Below are 25039 nucleotides of genomic sequence, written 5' to 3' on the forward strand. Positions count from 1 at the left end.
ATAGAACACAATCCGCTAGGGAAGAAAGGCCCAAGTCGATCTTGTAAAGATAACAAGTTTTAATCTCACACACAGATGAGAGCAATAGTAAAGATTTCTGCTGCTAAGAACTTCTACAAAAAAAGAAAAAAAGAAAAAAAGAGGCTTATGAGAAGACACATTGTCATAGGGACACAATACATACAGTAAAAACCTGCGCGGCTGGTTGGTGTGCACCTATGCACAAGCCGCCTGCCTCATAAGGGATGCCAGGTCATTGGTTCCAGGCCAGTTCTCCGTCTTCCATTACGTGGGTGCCTCAGAGATCATCTTCTCACTGACGAAGGTCAAAGAACAAAATTAACTACACTCCTAACGTAATGCTACTTTATCATTATACTGTGCACCTGGCAGCTTTAAGACTGGCACAAAGGAGGTTCTGGGGCACTCTAATCTCCACACAAACACACGTCACTCACTCCCTTCTGCGCCATCCGGCTCCAAGGCCTCCACCCTTGTTTTTAACTATAATGTATCCCTCCCAGCCCCTCGCAATACAAATCATATGATTGTCGTTCAAAGACGTGCAGAGTCCGTCCTCTTTGAACATTTCAGGGCTTGTTACCTTAGGTTTGGTGGTCAAAGGGCACCTGGTGCCAGGGAATTCAGGGTTCTTGAGGTTTAGTCAGTTATATGGGCTACAACTCGTGGTCGCCTGGGTATAGGCCGGGTCATGCTTTGGCTAGTGTAAGATAACATAAGATTTCCCTCGACGCCACGCAGGCCTACTCTCCAAACTATGGTTACTAACATCTACACAAAATGGCAGTCTTGCTCGCATCTTGGGCTATACATGTGGGTTGATTAGTTAAGCTATGTCACACATGCATGATCCATTTGTCTCAAGAATTTTTTGGCTGAAAATACTTCAACAGTGAGGGATAATCTAACAGGATTGAGAGCCCCATCCATATTCACTCCTCCCAGGTCGTGTATGTCGGATGAACTAAAGGTCTTTGAGACATGTGTGCTGAAGGATGTGGATATAAAAATAAAGAAAGAAACAAGAAATGTCAATCTGAGATGTTTCAGAATTTTAGTAAGTGAGAAAGGCAAGCATTGAGATTGTTACAAGAAAATAACATGACAACTATCAACTCTGCTGATAAAGGTGTGGCCATAGTTGTGTTAGACACAGATGATCAATGAATATCTCAGACATGTCAATAACAGCAGTGTATTGAAATATTGGACCATGAACCCACAAATGTTTTACAGAGAGATATCAAAGAAAAGATAACGGAAGCCTATGAGGAGGGTAAAATCAGAAAACCCATTTTGTATACTGCTCCTAAAATTCATAAAGGAGTGGTTCCTCCTCTGGGAAGTCCAATAGTCTCGGGTAAGGATTCCATTCTGGAGCCTCTCTCCAAATACTGTGAGAAACCTGAAGGTATCTCACTCACTAGTCCCCCGAGATCTGTCATCCAGGTAGCCAGGACACAGCCACCGCTATTGGATCCAGTTCCTGGGGGTGGACTAGTGAGGGAGGGTTCACCTGGATGGGTGGCGGGGGATCCTCAGGGAGTGGAAGTGGGACAGACAGGTGAGAGGCAGTGTCCCCCTTCTTAGAACACCTTTTTCCCACTCCACCACGTAGGATACTAAAAAACTCGACCCCTCCACCCCTTCTGTTACAAACAGTATCCCACACCACGAAAGACTACGGACTAACACTAGAGCCATTTACCTGACATGTCCCAACGCAAGGGTCGGGCAAAGTCAGGCAATTAACCAGAATCACACACAACTTTCCCTTCCCCACAGGGATAAAAGGTGGAGCACAAGAGTACACTACGAACAAGGCAGACCGCACAACGAGACAGCTATCCAAACACGGCAGTTCAAGAGGAGGAGAATAGGAGCAAGAATCGAACGGGTGACCAGGAGAGAAGCGACCTTGCCCTTTCCAACCCAGACCCACGAAGCCTCTGTTGAAGGAATGGTAAAACCGCGAACAATAGCCAACGTGTGTTGCAGCAGATGCCAACGGTGCACGGAGCATGCCTACACTGATAATCAGAACGGGGATAGACGCTTGCTACCGTGGTACCGGCCTTGACTCCAGAGACAAGAAAAGCCAAGCGGTTCATCACAGCCAGTGAGTCGAGGGAAGAACCGATAAGAAACCAAACTGTTGAATGAAAGTTGCAATTGGCAAATTGAGAAATAATCTGTTAACTGCTCAGAGGAAAGCCAGCTGCAGATTCCCCCCATTGTTGCAACTACCGATACCAGAAGGCCATTGGAGAGCCGCCAGGAAACGGTCAAAGTGGTCATACAGGAGTCTAGCAAAACCCCCTGTGCAGTCGAAAGTTTTGACTGACAGGTATTGGGAAAACCAAGGGAATTGAATCCCACATAGTGAGAATGCAGAAGGAGCTGCAGGGCTGGCAAACGTGAACCCGACAGAGGGATGCCTGCCGATGGAACGGAGCAAAGCCTGAAGTCCCAAATGAACAGTGTGTTGACAAGAGTGAAACCGACAGAGGGATGTCCACAGTGATTTGTGAATGCCACAGGTGAAATTGTTTTGAGGAAAAGCCGCAGTGAACCCGTTGGAGGGAGGCAAACATTCGAGAAGGGTCTGAGCCCGGAAGAGAGGGATCCAAGGGTAAAAAGACATCACCCCGTCTACAAGTGAATGCAACAGAGAAATCTTTTGAATACAAGCCAGAGTGAACCTGACAAAGGGAGGCTGATATTCGAGAGATGTCTGAGCCCGGAAGAGGGGGACCCAGGGGTGAAGAATTATCACCCAAATACAATCAGAAAATAACTTTTGTTTATTATTTTGAACCATCAGCCCCTCAGAAGCAAGAAACCTAACTGGCGAAGGTCCTGATGTCACTAAGAGCCGTTTGTGGATCTGAGCCTGAAAGAGAGGGATCCAGGTGTGAAAAGCCATCATCGCCCAACCTGCCTGCATAAAGAAACATTGTTTGTAATTTTTACCGCATCAGGTCCTCTGAGGCAAGAAGCTTTTTGTAGAAAAGAGACTTAACCACCAAAGGTCCCGATAGCTGAGACCATCTTGTGCTGGGAAAGCTCGAGGGTGTGCTGTGCTCAGGAGTCCCGCCTTGTTCTGTGCGCAAAACGTGGGGAAGGGAGACCCCCGGCTACCACATACTGTCTTATCATTTGTGAAAACTTCTTTCTTGTGAACACTGTCCCATACTCTTTTGTATTGAGTTGTAAGGATTGGCAATATTGTTTTTTAGTATATGCCCTTTTATTTGGCAAGACACCACAAGGACTGCCTTATTATTTAATGGTCGTAGCTTACTCCCATCTTAGGTTTAGTGTGTCTTTACTGTTGCCACCATGAGTTCCTTACAATACATAAACTTCTTTCTAAAACAAAGAGTACCTGATATGCAAGCATTTGTTAAAGACACGAAACATTTCATTAACATCGTGGAAGGATGTTCATTTGATGCCAACTCCCAATTTCTGGTGAGTTTGGACAGAGCCCTCTATACAAATATACCCCAGAGGCAAATCCTGGATATAATCAGTCAACACCTTAACAAAGAGTTCAAGCAGCTGCCAAATAATTTGAGAGATTTCATAGTGTGGTGCACAGAGATGTGTTAACCAAAAGCTATTTCAGATTCCAACATAAAGTATACCACCAGATTGAAGGAGGAGCAATGGGGTCCACTGTGGCCCCTCAATTAGCTAACCTATATGTCAATTGGTTTGAGGAGACATACCTTTATACCATAGATCACCCTCACCTAGACATAGTGGAAAAGATTCATAGACAATGGGGGTCAATTTGCGGCAGGGTTACCCCCTTACCGGGTACCGGAACCGGGTTCCTTGAATGAGGAATTACCGGGCCATTCCAACCTTGAAGGACCCGGTAATTCCTGATTCAAGGAACCCGGAACTGGTACATCCCCATTCCCATTTGAGCCCCCACAGGGCTCAATGGGAATGGGGAGAGAGCCATTAACGGGCCCGTTGTTAGCTCCCTGGTCTGCTAGCGGGACCCGCTAAGGGCGCCTGGCGCCCTTTGCGGGTCCCGTGAGCAGACTCGTAATGGGGCAGTAAGGGGTTGACAGCGCCAGCACCATTACCAGCGCCGTTAACCCCCTACCGCCAAGGTCATAAATGGATCAATTCTCAAACCCACATTTGCATTTTACACACGTATGCAGCAAAATTGAAATTGCTTTTCTGGATGCGACGGTTTATCATAAAAATGACATGCTGAAGGTTAAAACTTATTCCAAACCCACGGACACTAACTCTACTCAATTATGGGAGTTTTCACCCTAGAAATCTCAGACAAAATCTCCTTTTTGAGAAATGTGTCAGACTACGTAGGAACAGCACCAACATAGTGCATTTCAATGAGGCAGCAGATAACTTAAACAAACTGAAAGATCAATTCTATCCCAAGAGAATTATTCGTAATGCAAGGAAGAGAGTGAATAATATACCCAGGGAGGTTTTCAAGAAGAATGTAATAACATTCAACAAGACAGACATGTGTATCTACATATTTGCATTTATCATTTAAATTGAAGGGAGCCATTGGCAGCTTTTGGCAAAGGTTGATTTACATCTACCTCGCCCCAAACTTTTGCTTTAAAAAAAACAAATGCATTTGAAATGTGGTGGTCAGGACTGATGCCCGCATTCAATCCCACAATGAGGAAATAACTGCCTGATATATGGGGCTTACCTAGAATTATAGGTCATGCTCTTTGTGGTACATGCAGGGTCTGCAAATTTACATAAAGCTCAGTTGATGTGGGTATAAGAAACAAAGTTTTCACCAACTGCAATTCGAAGATGGTGATAAGGTGCCCATGCAATAAAATATACATAGGGCAAACCACACGCCCCATTAAAATAAGAATGGGGGCGGGGGGAGAACATCGGAAAAAACCGAAAGCGCCCTTAGTGCAACATTACATACAACTCCACCATACGGCAGAACAGATTGAATGGACAGTACTTTTGCAAGTAAGCAGTACAAAGAAAGAGGAGTATCTTGAATATTGGGAACAAAGACTGATTTGATCACTGGCAGGGCAGTCACATAAGGTGTCTCAATGAGGAGAGTGATTTTCAATAAATGTCTGTTATTACATTCAAAGCAGCATATAGTAATTCCAGAAAGGCATATATTACATGGCCCATGGTAGTGGCCGTGTAGTTATGGTTAAGTTGCTAAACCCATAGGAAGAGCACTTTTTGGGCGGCTTATAAAACTTTGCTCCCCCTGGACAAATCTTTACCAAATTTTGCAAAAAAAGTATATGGCCGACTCTGAATTTTGCAAAGTTTGGTGAGGTTTGGTCAAGGGGGGGCAAAGTTATAGGGGGGGTCCCAAAATGTCCTTTTCCCATAGACAGAATGGGAAGAAATTCTGGTCGCGCCTAGAGCCCAAACCGCTGGACGGATTTTCACCAAATTTCCAGCAAGAGCAGCATCATGGTCCCGAAAGCGCGCTTGTTAATTTGGTGTAAATCCTTCCAGTAGTTTCTTTAAAACAAACAAAACTTAAGGCAAAAAATAATAAACTGATATCTATGTCCGCACCGTGGACACACTTCTCTGTTCGCTCCGCAGACAGGACACCGATTGGACAATCGGCTTGCGTCAAGTCTGCGGACACGCAACGTGTTGTCTGATTGGTTGGGATGAGGCATGAGCTGCGTCAAGTTGTTTAGATGCGCCCGCCATATTGCATTTGCGGACATGCGCTGGAAGTTAGCATGAATCCAATTTTGGGGAGTGCGTTGGTGTGTATGAGTGCTTGGAGAGGGTGTGGGAGTAAGAGGTGGGTCAAATGCTGCATTTGTTTAGGTGGGAGAAGGCTGTGATGCGTTTGAGGTGTCCGCGGTACTAGACACTGGGCGTACTACTGGCTATTAAAGTTTAGTATGATGTTGGTTTTGGGTCGTTAGAAGAGGGTATGTATTGCAGAGTTTGTAGGTTGGTTGTAATTATTTTTTAGAATGTTAATTGAAGTGGATAGTTTTGAGGTGGATGTTTTAGGTCTTTGGGTTGTGGTCATTTGGTAGGTGTTTGTTGTTAAGATGGATTTCTGAACTCTGTCCTGGAGGGGGGAGAGGTTCAGAAGGCCAGCCTAGTTTCTTTGAACAGGGTAACCTCTGGACAAGCCAGACCAATCAAGGTAGCGATCGCTGCGGTCAAGACTAGGTCTCAAGACGGGTGAGGGTGACTGAAAGCCCGCAATGAGCACAGAGAGCAAGGACGCTTACAAATTACTCCAACCAGGTGTTATATTAAAAATATAGACACATTTATTACAAGGCCTTTGTAATATTGACTATAGCAAAGAATCACGATAAAACTCAAGTAAACCAACACATCACAATCGAATACAATATATATACAATTACCGAAGGGTCTAAAGAGTTCGAAGCACAAAATATGCAGACCACCTAGATGGGGAGGAACACAGGCAGTGCAAGTAATCGTAAGACTGAGTTCGCCTTCAGAGGCCACCTAACCAGAAGGAAGTCCGAGCCCTACGAAGAGTGTAGCCTTGTGCTCAAATGTACCTGCACATGCTGGTGCCAATGGGCCAAGGGGAGTCTCTTCAAGGAAGTCAGGCAGTTCAGAGCGGTGAACAAAGGAGGGCGAACAAATCTCTGCCACTCAAGCTCGGCCTCCACTTGTGGGCAGAAGCAGAGCGCGAGTGCGAAAAAGGTGTGCTGTTTAACACAGCGAGGAAAAGCTACGGCCTACTGCAGGAGGGCGACCAGTTCCTAGCGTTGCTACTCACCGGTCCCCGATGCAGGCAGACCCATGCTTCTCTGCGTCAGTTTCAGTGCTGGCAGGTTCAGATGCGAGCCGGGGACGTTGGCGTCGTGTAGATTCCGCGGCGGCAGAAGTTAGAGCTGAGGATGTCCCAAACGCAGTGAATCCGCACAGATTGTTACCACAGCAGGGCAACGAAGCGGCCGTGTGTATTTCAGCCCAATGTACACTTCTCACTTCAGACCTGGGAATGCCATGTGTACGAATCGTGTGAGAGTGTCAAGGACTCGGAATACAGCAGCAACCTGACGGCGGTTAGGAGCAAGACTCCTGGGTAAGCTGGTCAGTCCACTGGATGGCCCAGAGACGCTTCTGAAGGCTTACGTGCAGGAGATGAAGATGCCGAGAATAGTTGTTCCCACTATTCCAAAGGGTCGAAGTACCAGTACAGGCCTTCTCGTTCGATCAGAGGCAGAATGGTTTCACAAAGCGACAGCAGTGCAGAGGAGCAGTCCTTCAGCGGATCACCAGCGATTCCTCGGTTCAGCCTTTTGGTTGCAGGATACTTGGATCCTGTATCCGTCGTTCGTGGGAACTCAGGAGATCGACCTGGTAGTGGTGTTTCCAGCCTCCTCTTATCCAGATTTCCCTTCGCGCCAAAACGGAGAGGACCGGACCCAATGGGAGATCTGCTCACAAAACACTCACACCATATGTGGACCTATCACGGACCACGGTAGTCCCAGGCATTCACGACACACTAGACTCTCTGGCACCCAGGATGCGTATTGGGACCAGACATCCCAGCCCACATCCTGGAGGCACACACAAGGCCTGTAGAAGCCCGCAAAAGCATCTGTGTTTCGTGGGAAAGTACATGCCCAAATAAGGAAGGCCCCGGGTCGGCTCGACCTGGGGAAGGTGAAGGGGGCAAGACGGTCAGCGGGCAGGACAGAGAGCCTCGTGGTCTGGCCATTTTCGGTGCCAGGCCACCATTTTGGGCTAAGCGTGAGAAACGCGCTTAAACAGCCAAAAGGAGATCAAAACACAAAGAAACGATCGCTGCCACCAGTCCCGTCCGTGATTCACTTGCACCGTTCGTTGTTAATCCAAACAGAGTGTCTAGGGCCTGTAGAGTGACTAGAGACCCAAGAGAGCAGTAACTTAGCTTCCAGTGCTCTCTTGTATCATGTTGCGCGAAAGCTGCAACATGATAAAAACTACGGGAAACAACGTTTCCCGGTACTGACTGTCTTAAGAGCATGTCAGTTTCCCCGTAAGAATGGAGCGAAAGCCCAGAGGAGTGCGGCGGAAGGCTGTGCTTCTCCGATAAAAGTCTAGATCAGGGTGAAAACAACAGCAAAAAGTTTAGGGGTTGCCACTTGGAAGGAAAATTACCCACAACTAAGAAATCTTTCCTAACATTTGTTTCTATGGGTGTGGCCGTAGGCCATTGACCCAAGACTCTGGGCCTGGCCATAGCATAACTCTACAATGCTACCAAACATTTTGATTGTGGTATGAGGGCTCCTTAGGGGGTATGTTTTCAAAAATGGGAGTACTGATATCTATGGTGCTTGGAGATGGGAGAGTCTGAAATAAAGTAAGGGTTGCAAGGAAGGACCTGGTGCTTGTGTTGCAGACTGAAGGGAAGGGGGGGAGATGCATGTCTTGCTTTACAACACTGCACATAGTTGTAGAGGAATGAGAGAGCTGTGTAGATTGGAAGAACAGTTGTAGAGGCAGTGGTGTTGTTTTAGCCGGGAGCCTTTCACATGATATTGGCCATCTGTGTGCATAAATAAAGATGCATGTACTCATCCTGGCTGTGTGTAATTTTATAACACACTAGAAAGCCTTTTTCCATAATTATACGGTTATATCTCCCATCTTTTAACATGAAATGACACTGTTAGATAGCTGTGTGTGTGTTGTGTCCGATTACTAAATATAGTCATTTGTAAAGGAAGTTGAAATGATAGAATGTATGTGAAATATGCAGAATGTATAGAAAGGAAATTGCATGTACATTTTAGGCACTACAATGCATTAAATGCCATCATGGTTGAAATGTGGTTAATTACATGGCAGTGGTAACAGAAATGTTAGAATGAATGAAAAAAATACCAGTTTGCACATTGCAGTTAATAATATGGGTAAATAAAAATTTGGAGAGCAGAAAACTTTGCAAGTGACACTTGATCATAGTACATGGGAGAAATTACAGTAAGTTTGTTTTACAGGTTACACCGGGTAAGTGGTAGTTAGTCTGTTTATATGCATTTATATAAGAGATGTACATGTACCATACATGCCAATCCTCCCGACTTTGTCGGGAGACTCCCGATTATTCAGTGAAAAATATTGTTATTTTTCATGTTCTCCCACCGAAAATACATCTTTTGCCCAATGCATTCGTAGGTCACAAATGTTGTCTCCTGATTTTTCGGAGGAAATGTCCCTCCTAGGTGGGTCGGAATGTTGGCATGTATGATGTACTGTGCAAAAAATATTCATACATGTGGATGTGCATGAATCTGCAAGTAGAAATGTTGGAGAGTTTAGTAGTAGTTGCTGTAGGTGCTTTGCAGTCACAGCGCAATTGTATTTGCAGCGATCAACAGTACATCTAAAGTGCTGCATTGTGATGGAGTTAGATGTAGAGGTCTTGCATGTGATTGGTGGATGGTTGTGGGACAGCTTAACAGTAGACAATGAGGGAATGGTGCAGAGAGTGAAGTGGAAAGGGTAGAAGGGCTGCCCCAGTGATACTAATGCGCTCCGTGGACAGCGCGGCTGTTCGCAGACAGGACATGCCACATCTGGGGCTTCAGAGCATGAAATGGGAGTGTATTTTGAGGATTAGCCAATCAGGTGTTGAGGTTGTGCTACGTATTGAGAGAGGCTGTGTGTAGCGAAGATGGCAGAGGTGGAGAAAGTCAGGGTGGTGGTGCTTGGACATATGTTTGTGAATGGTTTGGACCAGTATGCTAAATCTAGGAATGTGGCGAACCCTTTTGACACAAAAGGAGTGGAGGTGGTGTGGTGCACTGTGCCTGGTTTTAATTTGCAGGCAATTGTAGAAGTTTGTCAGGATATGGCTAGGTATAAAATAGTCCACATGTGGTTGTTCTGCACTGTGGTGCTCTGCATTTGGGCTATGTCAGTGCCCCTACTTTATTGCAAGATCTGCAAAACTTGGTTCAGGCAGTAATGGAACTACTTTGAAATGCCAAGATTATTTGTTCTAGTTTGATACCTAGGCCAATATGGGACAATAGTTCTGTTTTTTGTCCTCAGCAAATTGTTGGTAGGTGCTTAATCAACCGAGCAAAAACAAAGAGGTGATGGCTGGAAGGTTTAGAATTAATCTTAACCACTGGCAATGCTCTGGGCAACCCTCCAGACCACCGTTCTTCGCCTGCCAAGCCATTACAGAAGGGAAAGACCATATGCAAATCAGGCTTGGCCCCACCCCAAAAGGGGCAGTCCAGCCCAAACTGCTAGGCCACATCCCTTCTGCACGAGACCACAAGCATCCCCAAACATGTTTCGCCCTTGTTGGGGCTCATCAGTGAGGAGTAGCTTGGGTCTCTAGGCCCAGCAGGCACGGGACCCACGTCTGGGCATACCCGTCCCACTCGGGGTGACATAAAAAAAACAAAGAGGTGATGGCTGGAAGGTTTAGAATTAATCTTAACCACTGGCAATGCTCTGGGCAACCCTCCAGACCACCGTTCTTCGCCTGCCAAGCCATTACAACCGAGGCATGTTTGCTTTTATGACTAGAGCTGGCATGTTCTTTTGCAACAATGAGAAGATTGACTCTGGTAATGTTGGTTACTTCAAAGAAGATGGCATGTCTATCTTTTATGGTAAATGCCATGCTGTTTTGGAACATAAGGGTTGCTTTGGAGAAGGTAATGTGAAGATTTGGAGGAAAATTAGAAAAGACATACAAAAAAAATACAAAAAAGGTGTTTCTGAAGCATCTGCAAAAAAAACAAAAATACTCTTCAGAGCAAACCTCAATGGGGCACACTATTTCAATTTGAATTCCCCACGCTCAATTTTTCGATTTGTCCGCGGACACTGCGGTTGTCCGCAGGCAGCGCGTATTAAATATGGGATTTTTGAGGTTGAGAGGGATGCAAATGAGACGTAGCACAGCAAGGGATTGGTCAATAGGGTTTACTGGGTGTGATGTGTGAGCAGAGAGTTTGTTAGAAAGTATTTTTCCTGAGAGGAGATAGCTATGGCAGTGTGTTAGATCACTGCGGAATAGCTGTACATCTTGGATTCCCTCATGTAGAAGTGCACTGGCATGGAGTGCGTGGAATGAAGTGGCTGGATTTGGTACCTATTTGTGCTACTTTGGTGACAAAGTGTCATCCAGACATTATTATTATTCATTGTGGAGGGAACAGTTTACGTCACGCGTCTGGAATCTGTTTGCAATTTGCAATGAAAGAAAGACTTCGGAAAGTCATGGACATGTATCCAAACTCCAGAGTAATTTTTCCCCGTATTGCGCAGAGAAATGCGGCTGCGTTTTTCTTCATTTGGTCCACAAATGGAGAAAGCGAGGAGCAATGTTAACAATGACAGCAAGGCTGTCTGTGCCTTTTTGAGAGATGTTGGTATGTCCTCTTTTCACAATGAAAATATGTTTCGTAGTACACACATTTTTTGCACAGATGGACTACCTCTTACTTAGGCCGGCAATCAGATTTTTCTGCGAAATATACAAAATGCATCGAGATCTTTTTTGGAATTACAGCAATTCATTTTGTAGTAGGCGTTGACCATTTGAAGTTTTCGAAACACAAAAAAAAAAAAAAGACCACCACAAAAAGGCTCTTTTCAGAGCCACCACTTCCTCCCAGCGAAAAGTGCAATGTTGTGACAGGGCAGCACCACAAAGAATTTATAGGTCTGCATGCATCCGCGCTGTCCCCGAACATTTCGAACACCAAGAAAGGGCTCAAAAAATTCCAAAAAGTATGCAGATCGCCAGGGACATAGTGTGGGACATGTGCAAGGGTGAACTTTTGTGGGAAAATATCTTGGATTGCTGAGAAAAAAACTTTAGGTGTCCGGGGGCCCGGACAGTGTTCGTTACGCTTAGTGCTGGTACGGTCACATGATGACATCGAGGACATGCTGCCGAATTGGACGGCTGTCCGTAAGACACCAAATGCGTGGGGTCAGGTCTACGCATGTGTGTGGGTGTTCTACGGACAGTGTTCCAGTCCCCGAACTAATTAAAAGTGCAACACAAGTGCGGCGGACAGGCACGATGTTCGAAGGGGCAAGCATGTGTCTTCTAAGGACAGTGTTCAGATCCCTGAACAAAACAAATGTGTGTCAGAACTTTGCGGACAGGCGGACGGGTTATGTGTTCTACGGACATATTAATTCTGGTTACGGACAATGCGAACAGGGGAAATGTTCTTGGGACACTTTATTTTGCATAGCTATGAACATGCGGATGTCTTTAGTGTTCTGCGGACACCCCCATTTTGACTACGGCCAATTCAAACAGGTATAGTGTTCTTAGGACACCCCCATTTTGGTTAATTCCGGACATCTTGTGTGTCCTAGGAACACCTCCATTTTGATTGCCAACAATACGAACAGGTATAGTGTCCTTAGGAAACCCCCATTTCGGTTAATTGAGGACATCCCGGATAGCCACACTGTCTGCGGAGACCCTAACTGCCTTTTTTAAAAAAAATAAGACAGAGGAATATACTAACGCACTTAATATTTTATTATTGTATAACAGTATAAAAATTACGAAAGAGGGGGAAGCAGAAACCTAAATAAATACAGGGGAATTAGGGGTTTGGACATGATGGATGGGAGGGGAGGAAGGGATGGAAGTCTCATCGTAACGTTTTCCTTGTTGGGGAGGTTTTGGGGATAGTTGGCTGGGACATGGAGAGGGGGAACAGGTAAATGTGCGACAGTGATATTTCATTTTGTCTTTTATATTGTCCTCCAAATTCTTTTATAAGAATGACATCACAAATATCATTGATGACATCACATGTCTAGCCCCTTCTTTTTTGTTCACTGACAAAACTAGGCCAAGTGGTTTTATTTAATGACAGTCAGAAACTAACATTCAAAAGGCATTACATTTATAGATGTTGCTATTCTCACATGTTCTTATACTACTTTCCTTAGAATTTAATCGCATCGTATGATGTACATATATAGGGGGGAAGAAGCAGGCCTGAAACACAGCAATCATTTTTGTGCATGAATACAATCATGTAGGTTATACACAGTTGCTAATGTAACTGCATCTTGTTTGCTTACTTTACTCTCCATATATAAGCCCCATATTTGTATGCATTGTAGTCTATTTATGTTTTGTTTGTATTAGTCGAAATATTTAGTAAGTGAGGCATTATTAGCTACTTAGTACATGTTTCATAGTACGGAAAAGTCTGATACAGAAGCTTTCACCGTTTTATTATATAACTTTGGTAATGGAAAATTACAAATATTGCACCTTTATGGTGTATGCTGCAGCCAATACCTACATTTCTGTATGAGTAGGTTCCTGTACTAGAAAGAACACTGCAATGGAATGTTCTTTAGAACACTACATTGCCTAATGAAGTATGTAGTTTATTACGCATCTCCTTAGAAACCCTGATACTTTTTTGCCAACATTATATTCACAACCCCTTGTATGAAAAGTATATGCACATGTGATGTCATCAGTGATGTCATCAATTATATTTGTGATGTAATCTTTGATGTCCTGGGTGTTAGTCTTAGCAGTGCACGGGGGTGGCGCGAGTTATGGTTGCTTAGTTTACCATAACTGGCTAATTTCAGGGGTTTTACGATTTTACTTGTAACCATAACGTCCTTTAACAACATTTTTTTAGTGAATTTCATAGGTCTTCAGTAGCACAACTTAACCATAACGTCCCTTTAACAAAGTTTTGTCATTGAATATATATCGCTCATAGGAAAATAAAAGGTGTTGAACGTTCCTTTTGGACGTCAGCAATGAAGGACTTCAAACACATGAAAGTATTTCATAAGTATCTGCTGATGAACTTTGTGTCAGTTGAAGTAATATGGCCGGCACCATCGGGTCAAGAGTTCAAGTAAGAGCCGCGTTCTAGCATTTCGGGCTCTTTTGTGCACGCGAAAGGTGAGATCATGTGACCAGAATGCTACGGCTTTCAGTCCCTCACACCCGCTCCAGAGTGGTCCGGGGGGCTTCAAGCTCTGTTCCGTTCTCAGCTTCATTCACTAGTAAGTTGCGTGTATTTGTAGGCGTTGGAAATGTGAATGAATTGTTCCTCCGGGTGTGGCTAAAACTTCGCCGGTATAACAGTCTTATTTACCATAGGTAGTGAAGGGCACGCAGAGGCATGGTGATTTAACAACCAGCCTACCGCTGTTCATCTACAAAGCTTACCCAGAAGGATCCTTGATTGGTGCAGAGCACATCCATAAAGTCTGCAAGAGATTGAAGTAAATGCGGAATTCGAGTGGAGTTTTCAACTTCATTTGGAAAATGCTTTGGAAATATAGTGGTGCAATTTTGTGTTCATGTGTAGGACCTCACATTCCTTTTCAATATAGCAATATTTTTGCCCTCAGATTTCCACAAATACAAACACCAGAGATAAGCGGGGTCTCACATCAATGCACCACGCCTCCGTCGTTTAGATTGACATTTTAGTCTGAAAGGAAGAAAAGGACCACCTTGACTTCCAGGTCAGTACACATACCTGTTCTATCAAATTCCCGATCCATGAGAGTAAACTCACATATTGGCATTGAGGATTTGGAGATGTCACACTCTTCATTTTCAATGAAAACCCAAATATGATAAAGGATATTTTGGTTTATCTGGATATAGGCTATAAGCCTATAAAGACATTGACCTAGGATTTTAGTTCAGTTCTTTACACTCAGCATGTGTGTTTCGCATAGTCGCATAATTGCCCAGATGGGCAAATAGTGATTTAGATAAGTAAATATCGAAAGGTTTCATTAAATGAATTATGATAGCACAGTATGTATGTGGAAAGTTGATATCCACATCTGCCTTCTAATCACCATTATAATTTCTTGATTGCAGAACCATTTGTACGATTGTCTATTCAGGTTAAATAATAATTATGGTTATACAAGGTTCCACATCAACATTGGAACTGAAACATGTTGGGACTGCATATGACTATTTGAAGTCAAGTTGCACACAGTTGATGGATTTGGTAGCCATTTTTAATTCTTGATAGATTTAGAATTGTTTTTGTCACTCACAGTCACTTGGTGGCGCGTTTAGTTATGTTTAAATTGCTCGTTAACATACATTTTTCAATATTCATTTGTTTGGACAGCTGCATTTTTCACTCAACAGCGAATGCACACGCTCTTATCAAATAACAGCTTGACCAATTCAATTGGACTGATGGATTTTAAATGTTTTATTTTCAACCATTTTATATGAAGTATATGAAGTGTGTTTTATATAGGAAGCTGTTTTGTATAATTAAAGTATTGTGTAACATTAATGAATTGGTTTTCATGAGTGATGTGTATTAGTATACATTCAAGATTTGGTGACTAGTGCATCGAACCAAGAGATTAAAAAAGGCAGTATTTTGTTTGGTGTAATTTTGCGGGTACAGCAAACTTCAGGTTGGGGGTTGTGTAGTATTTTTGTTCTCAGAACAACCTTGGCAGTTCCTCAAATCTCGGGGTTCCCTTCCCCAAGACTTTTACTCAGCCACTTGTACTTGTTTTAGTCTTTTCAAAAGTTCAACACAACTTTAGGTCAACCTGACCTTCCTTCGGGATTGCATAATGAGCTTGCTTACAGTGCTTCTTCTTGGCTTGTTCCACAGTGTCTTTTGGGGTCTGCAATTTAGGGCTCACTGGTCTAGGTGCTGGTCTATCAGACCACACGGACCACCCTTCACAGGTCGCGCAACCAGGATCCTTAGGCTCTTCAGCACACACAGGTTCTTCTGCGCTTGCCCCTGTGTACATATTCGCATTCACTTAACTCTCCTTTGTCGGTCTCTTGGCTTTGCTAGAACGTGCCACATACCTCCTGCCAGTCTTTGGCCTTGCACATTGCATCCATTCATAAAATTCACTTTGTGGTGGTTTTATTCATGCCCACCTTTCTATGGCACTCTTTTACACTAGTACTCTTTTCCGTAGGTTATTTCACATGGGAACTTTCCTTGTCATCTACTAGATTGCTTTCCCCATACAGTGTTATTCAATTCAATGTTCAATAGGGTTAATTTCAAGGTTTCATACAGCTTGGTATTCAATATGCATAGTTCGGCTTTGAGCTTCACAATTTTAACTCTTGTTCACTTGAAACAGTTTAATTGATACAGGATACAAAGAAGCACTCTTTTGTTCATGAAACTCACACACGTCTTGCCTCTCCTTCGCTAGGAGATTCAAACAATTATACAACGGATCGTTCATTTGTTTATTCCTGCGTACCTTCTGTTCGTGTATAGGGCTTTTCAATGACGGGCGGGTCAACAATGCTTTTACTCTACTTTCCACTGCTGCATTAGAGATATGCGTTTGCGTGTACAGTATGTTTACATGTACAGTGCTTCAGGGTTTCTAGGATTACTGAAACTCACCGGCTTTAATTAAGTATTCCGTTGACACATTGAACCTGGAATGAGACTTCCACTGCTTCTCGCTTCATGAGGATTCTCTCTGCCCCTCAGGCACTCCAACGTTTGACCTCGCTTCGGAGTTAATGAGCATTCCTCTGAGTGTCTAGGAGAATGGTTCAGCACAATACCACGGCCTGCTGTGCACCCGCTGCATCCTGGAGCACAAGCCTTCTCACCAAACACAGGATAGGACCAAAACTGCATGGAGGCGTCAGTCCTGATGCACTTTGTTCCCCGCGGTTCACCTGGTCTGCCACAGTCTTTGCTGCTACCACAGCTCCTCACAATAAGGGTCCCCTGCTGGTCTCTCCCACAGGCCTTCCCGTTGCTCTCCCAAGTGTTCCCTGGCTCTCTTCATACACCAGCAACCGCTTGATGGGTTGCAGGTGTGTATCCTCAATTAGGCTTGCCTGAACATGACATGCCTGATCCTCACATTACTCTGGTACTGGGATGAGGAAGGTGCCTGCAAAGTGGTGAAATGAAAGTTTAATGTTCATTACTCTTCCTTGTCCCAGTACTGTCAGAGTTAGTTCAAATGTGGGCAATTGAGTGGAGAGGCTTTGCAACAGCTCAACGTTTGGGGGAGGGTTAGGTTGGCGGTCAATAGGGAAAGGGGGATACCATGCCTCTCCTACCACACCCTTAACCCATCTCTTCTTCACCCTCTTTCTGATGCTTCTGGTTGGATAATATCTCTCAACGTGTTCTTGAATAGTGGGATAGGGATAGCATTATCTAATAACTGCCTCTGGGATAGAGGGGTCTTCATGAAAGGGAAATGCTGAATACTGTGTCTTGCCTGAGAACATCTCGTTCCCAAGGACCCAAAACCCAGGTGATCCTCCCTCGCTTCTCCACCCCCAGGGTCAGGATACAAAAGCGATGGCCTTTCCCTGGCCACCTGAGAAGAGGACTCTAGGGTAGTAGATGTAAGGATGCCTTCAGGTTTCTCACACTAGACATTCCTTTACGTATTGTTGTATACTGTTGAGTGCTGGTCATATGCACCCACCAGAACTGCTTGCATGGTTGACCCTTGACTTACCAGGTTAAGGGGGTCTTAAGAACCCTCTGGATCAGCTCCCAGAAAATAAATGTTCACACTTTCAAATTTAGGAACAGCCCATGAAGCCTTCAATTTCTCTAGTATCATGTGGCCAGTGATTGCTCAAAGTTTTTCACAGCATTTCCCCATCCATCTTTCACTCCATGCAATATTTTGCTTAGAGCAATACCTCAATACAATCCATATTCACAATCAGCGCAAGTGTTAGGTAGACACAAGGTAATAGTTTACCCCGAGGTACACCATGTTGAATTCCACCGTAATATATTGGCTGTGCTTTTAAAAGATCTAATCAAGACGAAAATGTCACTTTTAGTTGACAAAAATGTTGATAAATACTAGCCTGTCTTTTTTATATGTGGACAATGTATTTGAACATACCTAGCGTGCCATTGTAAGTTTATATTATGCATATTCATCCCCAATTTCGCAAATCTTCCAAAACATGTCTACTTCAACATATGACCAATTACTAAATTCCAATGGAAGCACATTCCGAAACACAGACCTCTCAGTACTGCGCTAACATTATAAGATTGCAGCCCAAATGCTGGCTACCCACACTCTGTACATCACTCTGCTGCTTTTGAGCTAGGTCAGCGCTTTAAACAATACATTTTTTATTTTAAGTCATTATAGTTGGTTTCGAGCAAACAGCGCATCATCAGTTTACATTAGATCCATCTGTCAAAGGACTGTGCACCCACTTAGAAAGGACACTATACTCAGGATACACTTGTTCACATTCATGGTCAGGTCGTGGCAAGTCAAGTCATGGCACGTCAGGTCATGCAAGAGCATGGTATTACATGATATTTCCCATAAACCCCTTATTTGCCACTCCCTGGAAGATCCAGATAGATATTTATTCATTTACTAATCCCAAAGGCATCAAGGCGCTGGTAACATATAGTTGAGAAGAAACACAAACGATAAGGTCAGGTGTCACAAAAGTCATAAGGTATTGATTAAGTATTGAGAAGGAGAAGCTGCCAGTGCCACAAATAGATGTTGAGGAAAAGTAGCGTTTTTAGTTGTTTATGGAATGCCCACAGTGATTGATCAGATCTCAATGATAAGGGTAGGGAGTTCCAGGTTTTAGAGGCAATGACTTGGAAGCTATACCCTCACGCTCTCTTGCGCTTCAAATTGGGAATGGTCAATTGGTGCGTGTAAGGGGAGTGTGTAGCCCGGAAGATTACGCTTTTGAGAATTTCTGGACTAGGTATTTGGGCGCCGAGTTGGAGGCATTTGTGAATGACTGCAAGAGTTTTGAAGGTAATACGCTCACGGATAGGTAGCCATTGCACACTTTCTTGCCGCTGAGATGTGCTCCCGCTTGGAGATGTTCATCGCTGCTGGTTTGAATTATTTGAAGCTGGTGAATGTTGCGAGAGGAAGTCCCTGCAAATAAAGTGTTGCAGTAGTCCAATCTGGACCCACTCAATGCTCTAGCGATGGTGACAAAATTGTCAGAAGTTAGAAAAGGTCTTCATGCGTTTATAAGTTTAGATGTGAATGTAGCGGAGGATAAAATTGCATCGACTAGTCTAGATAAAGACAAGGTAGTGTTGAAGTAGATCCCAAATGTTTTGACGTTTCTGGACACCTGGATGGTGAACCCTCTATGGTGAATGATTTGTACAACTGGTCAAGCTTGTTGAGAGTTTTGGGAGCAAACCAAAAGCAGCTCAGTTTTATCGTCATTGAGGCATAGAAAGTGGGTGACCATCCATGCCTGTATGGTGTGATAGACTGAGCAGGTTGCTGGCATTGATGTTTTTATTGCCAGTGAGGTGGAGTACTTTGTATAGGAAATTCCTTTGACATCAAGCAGGTCGAACAGGGGTTTTGTAAAAAAAATATTGTAGAGGGTAGGGGAGTCACAGGAGCCTTGCGGGACCTCACACTTGACAGGGGCTGGCACGGTAGAGAACACTCACAGATCTGTCGTAGAGGAATGAAGCAATTGAGGGGATAGCAGCGGGCTGCTAAGTGGCGACATACGGTATAGTGAACTACTAGATCGAAGGCAGCCGAGAGGTCAAGTAGCAGGAGTAAGGCTGTTTTGCTGGGGTCTTTAATTTAGTCCAAATTAATGTTGAGGTCCAGTAGGTTAATGTTGAGATCCAGTAGGTCAGTTTCTGTGCTTCAGGTGGTGATGGATTGAAGGTAGGCTACACGGTCCAGTATTTTGAACAGAAAGGGTACAGTGGTAATAGGGTGGTAATTAGTAGGGATGCTTGGGTCGAGGGTAGGTTTTTTATTTTTTTAGAAGTAGGAGAGCCCACGCATCTTTGGGAGTGTAAGGTAATGAGCACGAGGCGAAGGAAGTATTGATGAAGAGGCCCTGAACAGGGCAAGTTCTTCAGTGCAATCCTTGACTGCTGCCAGGCAGATGTCCCCCTGACAGCGTCAGGGTGTTAGGACTTTAATTATCGGGGTGACCTCAGATTCTGTGACCGGTTTAAAGTCAAACCGTGGAGGATTATCAGATGATACATGGACTCCAGCACTGGGTGTAGTGGATGCTGCACTGCTGTTTTCTTTTTAGCTAGGATCTTTTGTTGGAGTATGTTGATTTATTTTAGGGTATTCTGGATATCGAACCACCAGGCACTGTCTTGAGTGCCAGATGTGGGGGGGGGGGGGGGGTGGGAGTGTACTGGAGTTTCAAGCTCATGAGGAATGGTGAAGAGAATGCTTGTGCTGGACTTCGAGTTAGCAAATCGGGTAATGTAAGAGGAGCTCTTTACGCGGATGATGGACTTTTTGTATTCCTTCACAGCGTGGGTGAAACCGGCGTTGTTGGGCTCAGAGGGGTTATTCCATTGTGATTACGCTTCCCATTTGAGTAGGCGGAGGGCTTTGAGTTTGGAAATTAAACCAAGCAGTGCAATGGGCGAGAGGTTTAGCTTTGCGCAGTGTAATGGGGGCAACAGTGTTGATAGCCTGAGCAACTGTTGAATTGGGTAATTGAGTAGGGTTTGTGAGCGTGGTAGCTCATCCAGCAGTGGCAGGATGCAGGCTTTAGTGATGTTTTGTTGCTCTGTGTGGCAGAAGGGGCATATGCGATATGGCCATCAGGTGAGGCTTGGTCACTGGTATGGAGACTAGGATAATGTTGTGGTCTGTCCAGGGGCAGGGCTAATTGGATATAATGGTTGTGTCGCAGTTTAGGTCAGCTAGCCAGTCTAGGATTCAGCCTTTAGAGTGTGTGGCACTAAGGATGCATTGGGTGAATCCTATTGCACTAAGATTTATCAAGTGAGAGGGCATTCAGGTCCGACTCCTCATTAAAGCCCAAGTTAAGGTTGCAGAGGAGCATGGTCTTAGTGGACGGTTTAGCATTAGAAAAGGTGTGCAACAAGTCCTATTTAAATGAGGAGTGGGCCAGGGGCCCAATATTCCACATGTATCATAAATGTGGAGGTATGTTAAAGGCTTACTTTTGTAGTTAGGAGATCGAAGTGAGTGGAGTGTTACATGTCTCCCTCAATGGTAGTGAGTCTCAGACTAGGAGGGCAACTCCCCCACCTTCAGAGTCCAATAAATCTTTGCGATGGATGGAATATTTGGGTTGAATGGCCAGGGACAGTGCAGGTCCAGATGCCACATGCACCCTTGTTTCCGATATAGCTAGAAGGTCAAGGTCGTTAGAAATAATAAGCTCTGTGATGTCAGACCGATCTAGAATTCACTAGGGAAGCCTTGAGAGGAGGTATTGTGGGTTTGGTGGCATGCTTATGATTTTTAGGCTTGGCACGAGGAGGGGGATGGCTGATGTACTGTGTTTCAGCATTAGTGGTGGTGTCCACTTGGGTGTTACAAACTGGGGGTAGAGCCCCGCAGGGTGCAGCAGTTTTAGTAGATAGAGTGGCAGCAGAAGTGGGGCTGGGTGGAACATTACCTGGTGGGGAGTCTTACTAAGGCACTAGCCATCTCCTGTTTGTGGTGTTCCGCATGGGAATTAACGCAGACACAGCATGGTGGCATAGCAGGATTGAAAGAGGGGTGGATTTTCAGTGACGATGGGTGCATTTGCAGTTGCTTCAGGGTATTGGCGCAAGCTGACTGGATGGAGCAAGGAGGCTTATTTAAGTACAACCGTGAGTTACCGGGTGTGCGTAAGCAAGCAGTTGTGGGTAAGCAGGTAGTTAGAGGCTTAGGAGTTTGATTGCACAAGGAGGGGGCTGCGAGGCCAGGGTACCTGTGCTGCAGAGTGCGACTGTGGAAAAGGGAGTGTAGAGCTAACAACCTCAGTTAACATGGAGGAATGCATTAGCCGGCGGAATACATGAGCATAGTTCAGGTAAGTGAAAGCCATCAGATGTGCGCGTCTTAAGCACGGTTGAGTTATTGGGATGCATTGCGAGGGTCTCTACAATGTGTGAGATGGCAGGCATCAGCAGTGTGCTAGTGCACGCTGATGAGTGGGACGGTCTAAGAGTTTATAGGCGGTGTCTGAAGGAGGGAGCGTAGTCCCGAATTCTTGCAGTGAGGAGAAGAGGCCGAAGGGGTATTTCAGTGGTGAACGGAGGGGAGGTTGGGGTTGAGTCACCTGATTGAAGCGACATGTGCAGCTGTGGTGGCATCACGGTAGGAGTAACCGTAGTGGGTGTCTTTAACAGTGGGGCGGGCATGTGAGAGGAATCTCAAAGTGGGATTAAGTCGGCAGGGTGATAGGCAGCATGACAGGGGGATAGACTGGGTAGAGGCAGTAAATGGGGAGCATATATATTCACGTATGACTTAAGTGGGCATCCGAAGTGTACCTTGTACGGGGTGCAACCCCCTAGTCGGACGGGACCAGACAGGGAACTGCCATGATGCCTCAGTCTTTCTTGTTCTTGCTAATAGATTTTATCCACCTGGGATTATTGGATACCAAGGCTTGAGCCTCATTACTCCCATCTTCTTGGGTCGAGTATGTAGTAGTGGGTTTGGATTATTCATGGTCTGTGTCACATTAGGGCTGGTTTCACAGGGTCTTCACTGATGGGCCGTGGGTTTTGGTCGAAAGGGTTTGCAGTGGTGGCAGAGAGTCTCTTCTGATCAGAGGGTTTGGGTTCTGATCTAGTCCTTGGCAGAAATTCGTACTCATCTTCGCTAGATGTTCGTCCAACATCACGGTGTCCAGTTCTCTGTGAAGGTCGCTATTCTTGTGAAGAGTGGAGTTCCACATGCCTTGTTCTGGACTCTCTGAAGACTCTTCCGGTGTCGCTCGTGGCAGGTCATCCATGCTGGGGAGGCATATGTCAGGGTAGGTCTGATTGCCTTGTAGACGTTGATCTTTGTCAGGAGGGGCATGGAGTTCTTCAGCAGTGGGTACAGCACTGCCATCTTTCCTGTTGCCTTCTGCTGAGTATTCTCGATATCTGCCTTAACAGTAGCCCTTTACAGGGGACCAGCGTCACCAGCCGGCTCCCGTGGTAGGTCAGAATATCAACATCATCAGACCAATTAGGCACAGACAAAGACAGGCTCAGAGAACAGGGCCCTACTGGTGTGACGCTCGGCAGTAATGGGGCAGCCATTTTAGCAGGGCTGGCTGCATCGTTCACTGGAAGCCCAGCAGGGCTTACCTGTAGCATGGGGGCCATGCCGGGTGCATCGACGCGACTGTTGAAATCTACTCCACAGAAAACAAACTAGGCTCAAACATTATGGAGAGCATGCTCCCAGTGGAGAAACCCTGCTTGAGCAACTCAAAATAAAGCCTCAAAACATAATGTGAATCCCTAAATACCAGCAACGCCATAAGGCTCGGGGCTGGTCACACTGACAACTACATACAATTGCATAAGGTAACAGCTTCCCTGCTTGTTCCTTTGAAGTAAAGCATACCGGACGTATAGAAGAAATCTGCTTTATAGAGCCGACACATAGTATGCACAGAGATAATAAAGAGAAACTAGTGATCAATGATGCCAAATGCACGTTTCAAGTAATATGTCACTGTCCATGCGCAGTTTGCCCAGTGAACTTTTGCCCTTTTACAACTTGATTGACACGTGTGCAAATGCTTTTTAAATCTATCCCCGTTTCATAGTCTTACCAAATTCAGCTAATCTCTCCATGCCTCGATCAACTAGCTCTGCGTTCAATATAAACAAACACTGTCGAACATGCTCGCCTCAACTGCCAGAGAGGAGAATGTATGCACGCCTTTGCTTCTTTAGAGCTTGTATGTTGAAACAAAATAACTAAAAAGGAGTTGGTTAGTGGTAGAGGTGTACCAAAACAAGTAGTGGAACTGTGACCCAAGCAGGGGATAGAGGAGACAGGTACGGAGCAACTTGCACATTTTTTCAAGGTTTGCAGCCATGCTGGTTGACAGCCAATTGAGTTGAAACATGTTTCAGTTTAGCTGTAATTGCAATCAAGTGCTAAAGTGGAGATGTTTGCTTTAACTTAACAAAATAACCGTCTTAGAATGGTGAAAATGGTTGCAAAAAAGTAGTGGAACGGTCAACAGTAAAAAATAAAAGTAGTGGAACACCGCTCCTGCTCACTTCGTCCAGTGAAGTTGGCAAGTGCACAGTTCCGATCTACTGCTTAGCTCCTTTTAGGATACAAGTCAATAAATGCTTGCCTCCAAGCTGGAGGAAACCAGATCCCTTTGCCCTGCATTTCCATTTAAGTTAAACAAAATAAACTTTGAAGGGTATAGAACGATTGCTGGCAGGGGAGGTGTTCAGACTTAAGTCTATGGTTGGACATGGGCCTTGTTAGGAGGGTAAAAATTCATTTAGGATGGGGAGACCCTCCAAATAGAGTATGTTCGAGGTACTGTTAATGTCATGAAAATACAAGTTGTACGGTTGCGCACCATACTTCCCTCCACATTGCACATAAACAGTGTTGCACTTTGTCATTTTCTGATATAAAAGAAACAAGCAATTCTCTGAGCAAATACACTGCGAACGATAAGAAAGAAAGCCATGTCAATTTAAAAGCTGCCACAGGAAAACACCTACTGGAGGTTTCGGTACTGCACCCTGAAGAAAGAAGGCGTGCTTGAAGGACCTCCTGGTCTCCATGTTAAAATGTGCTGAAAATTCTGTGACCGAACAGTGATGTTTCTGGGTGCCGGAAGCAGAGTAAAGGCTGAAAGAAAACAAGGCGACAAATTCACATACCATGTAGCTTATTCAAAGAAAGTGCCAGCTTTTAAATGGTTATTCAATTTGGCAATCTTTGGCCTGGAGGCAATTATGTAGTTGCCTCACAAACTAGACATAACACTGTAGTTCTAGAAAAGGAGTCTATTCGTTTCAGCAGTTCAAATTTCTCCAGCAGACACTCTGTGAACACTCTCACGCACACACTTATCACACAGTGACAGACCAACATTTCACAGCATGCAGAATAGGCCATTATACTACAAGCGTACCTATTAAAAAAAAAGGAAATCAAAATATGCATTTTGAGTAACTACCGCCTAGACCTAGAGTGTTAGCACAAAGATGTTATTTCTATTAAAACA

General features: G+C 44.7%; 1 protein-coding gene across 3 annotated transcripts in view; it reads right to left on the reverse strand.

Annotated features, from left to right (window-relative positions):
* Window positions 1-25039, reverse strand: part of IFNAR2 (interferon alpha and beta receptor subunit 2) — a 495451-nt gene that overhangs the window by 372050 nt on the left and 98362 nt on the right. For all 3 annotated transcript variants that reach the window (XM_069636321.1, XM_069636320.1, XM_069636323.1), the window contains exon 3: window positions 24531-24660. In XM_069636321.1, coding sequence (XP_069492422.1) covers window positions 24531-24660 — 130 coding nt within the window. The remainder of the gene's footprint in view (window positions 1-24530; window positions 24661-25039) is intronic.

The sequence above is a fragment of the Ambystoma mexicanum genome, chromosome 7p (assembly GCF_040938575.1).
Source record: "Ambystoma mexicanum isolate Mex_15411 chromosome 7p, UKY_AmexF1_1, whole genome shotgun sequence".
NCBI lineage: Eukaryota > Metazoa > Chordata > Amphibia > Caudata > Ambystomatidae > Ambystoma > Ambystoma mexicanum.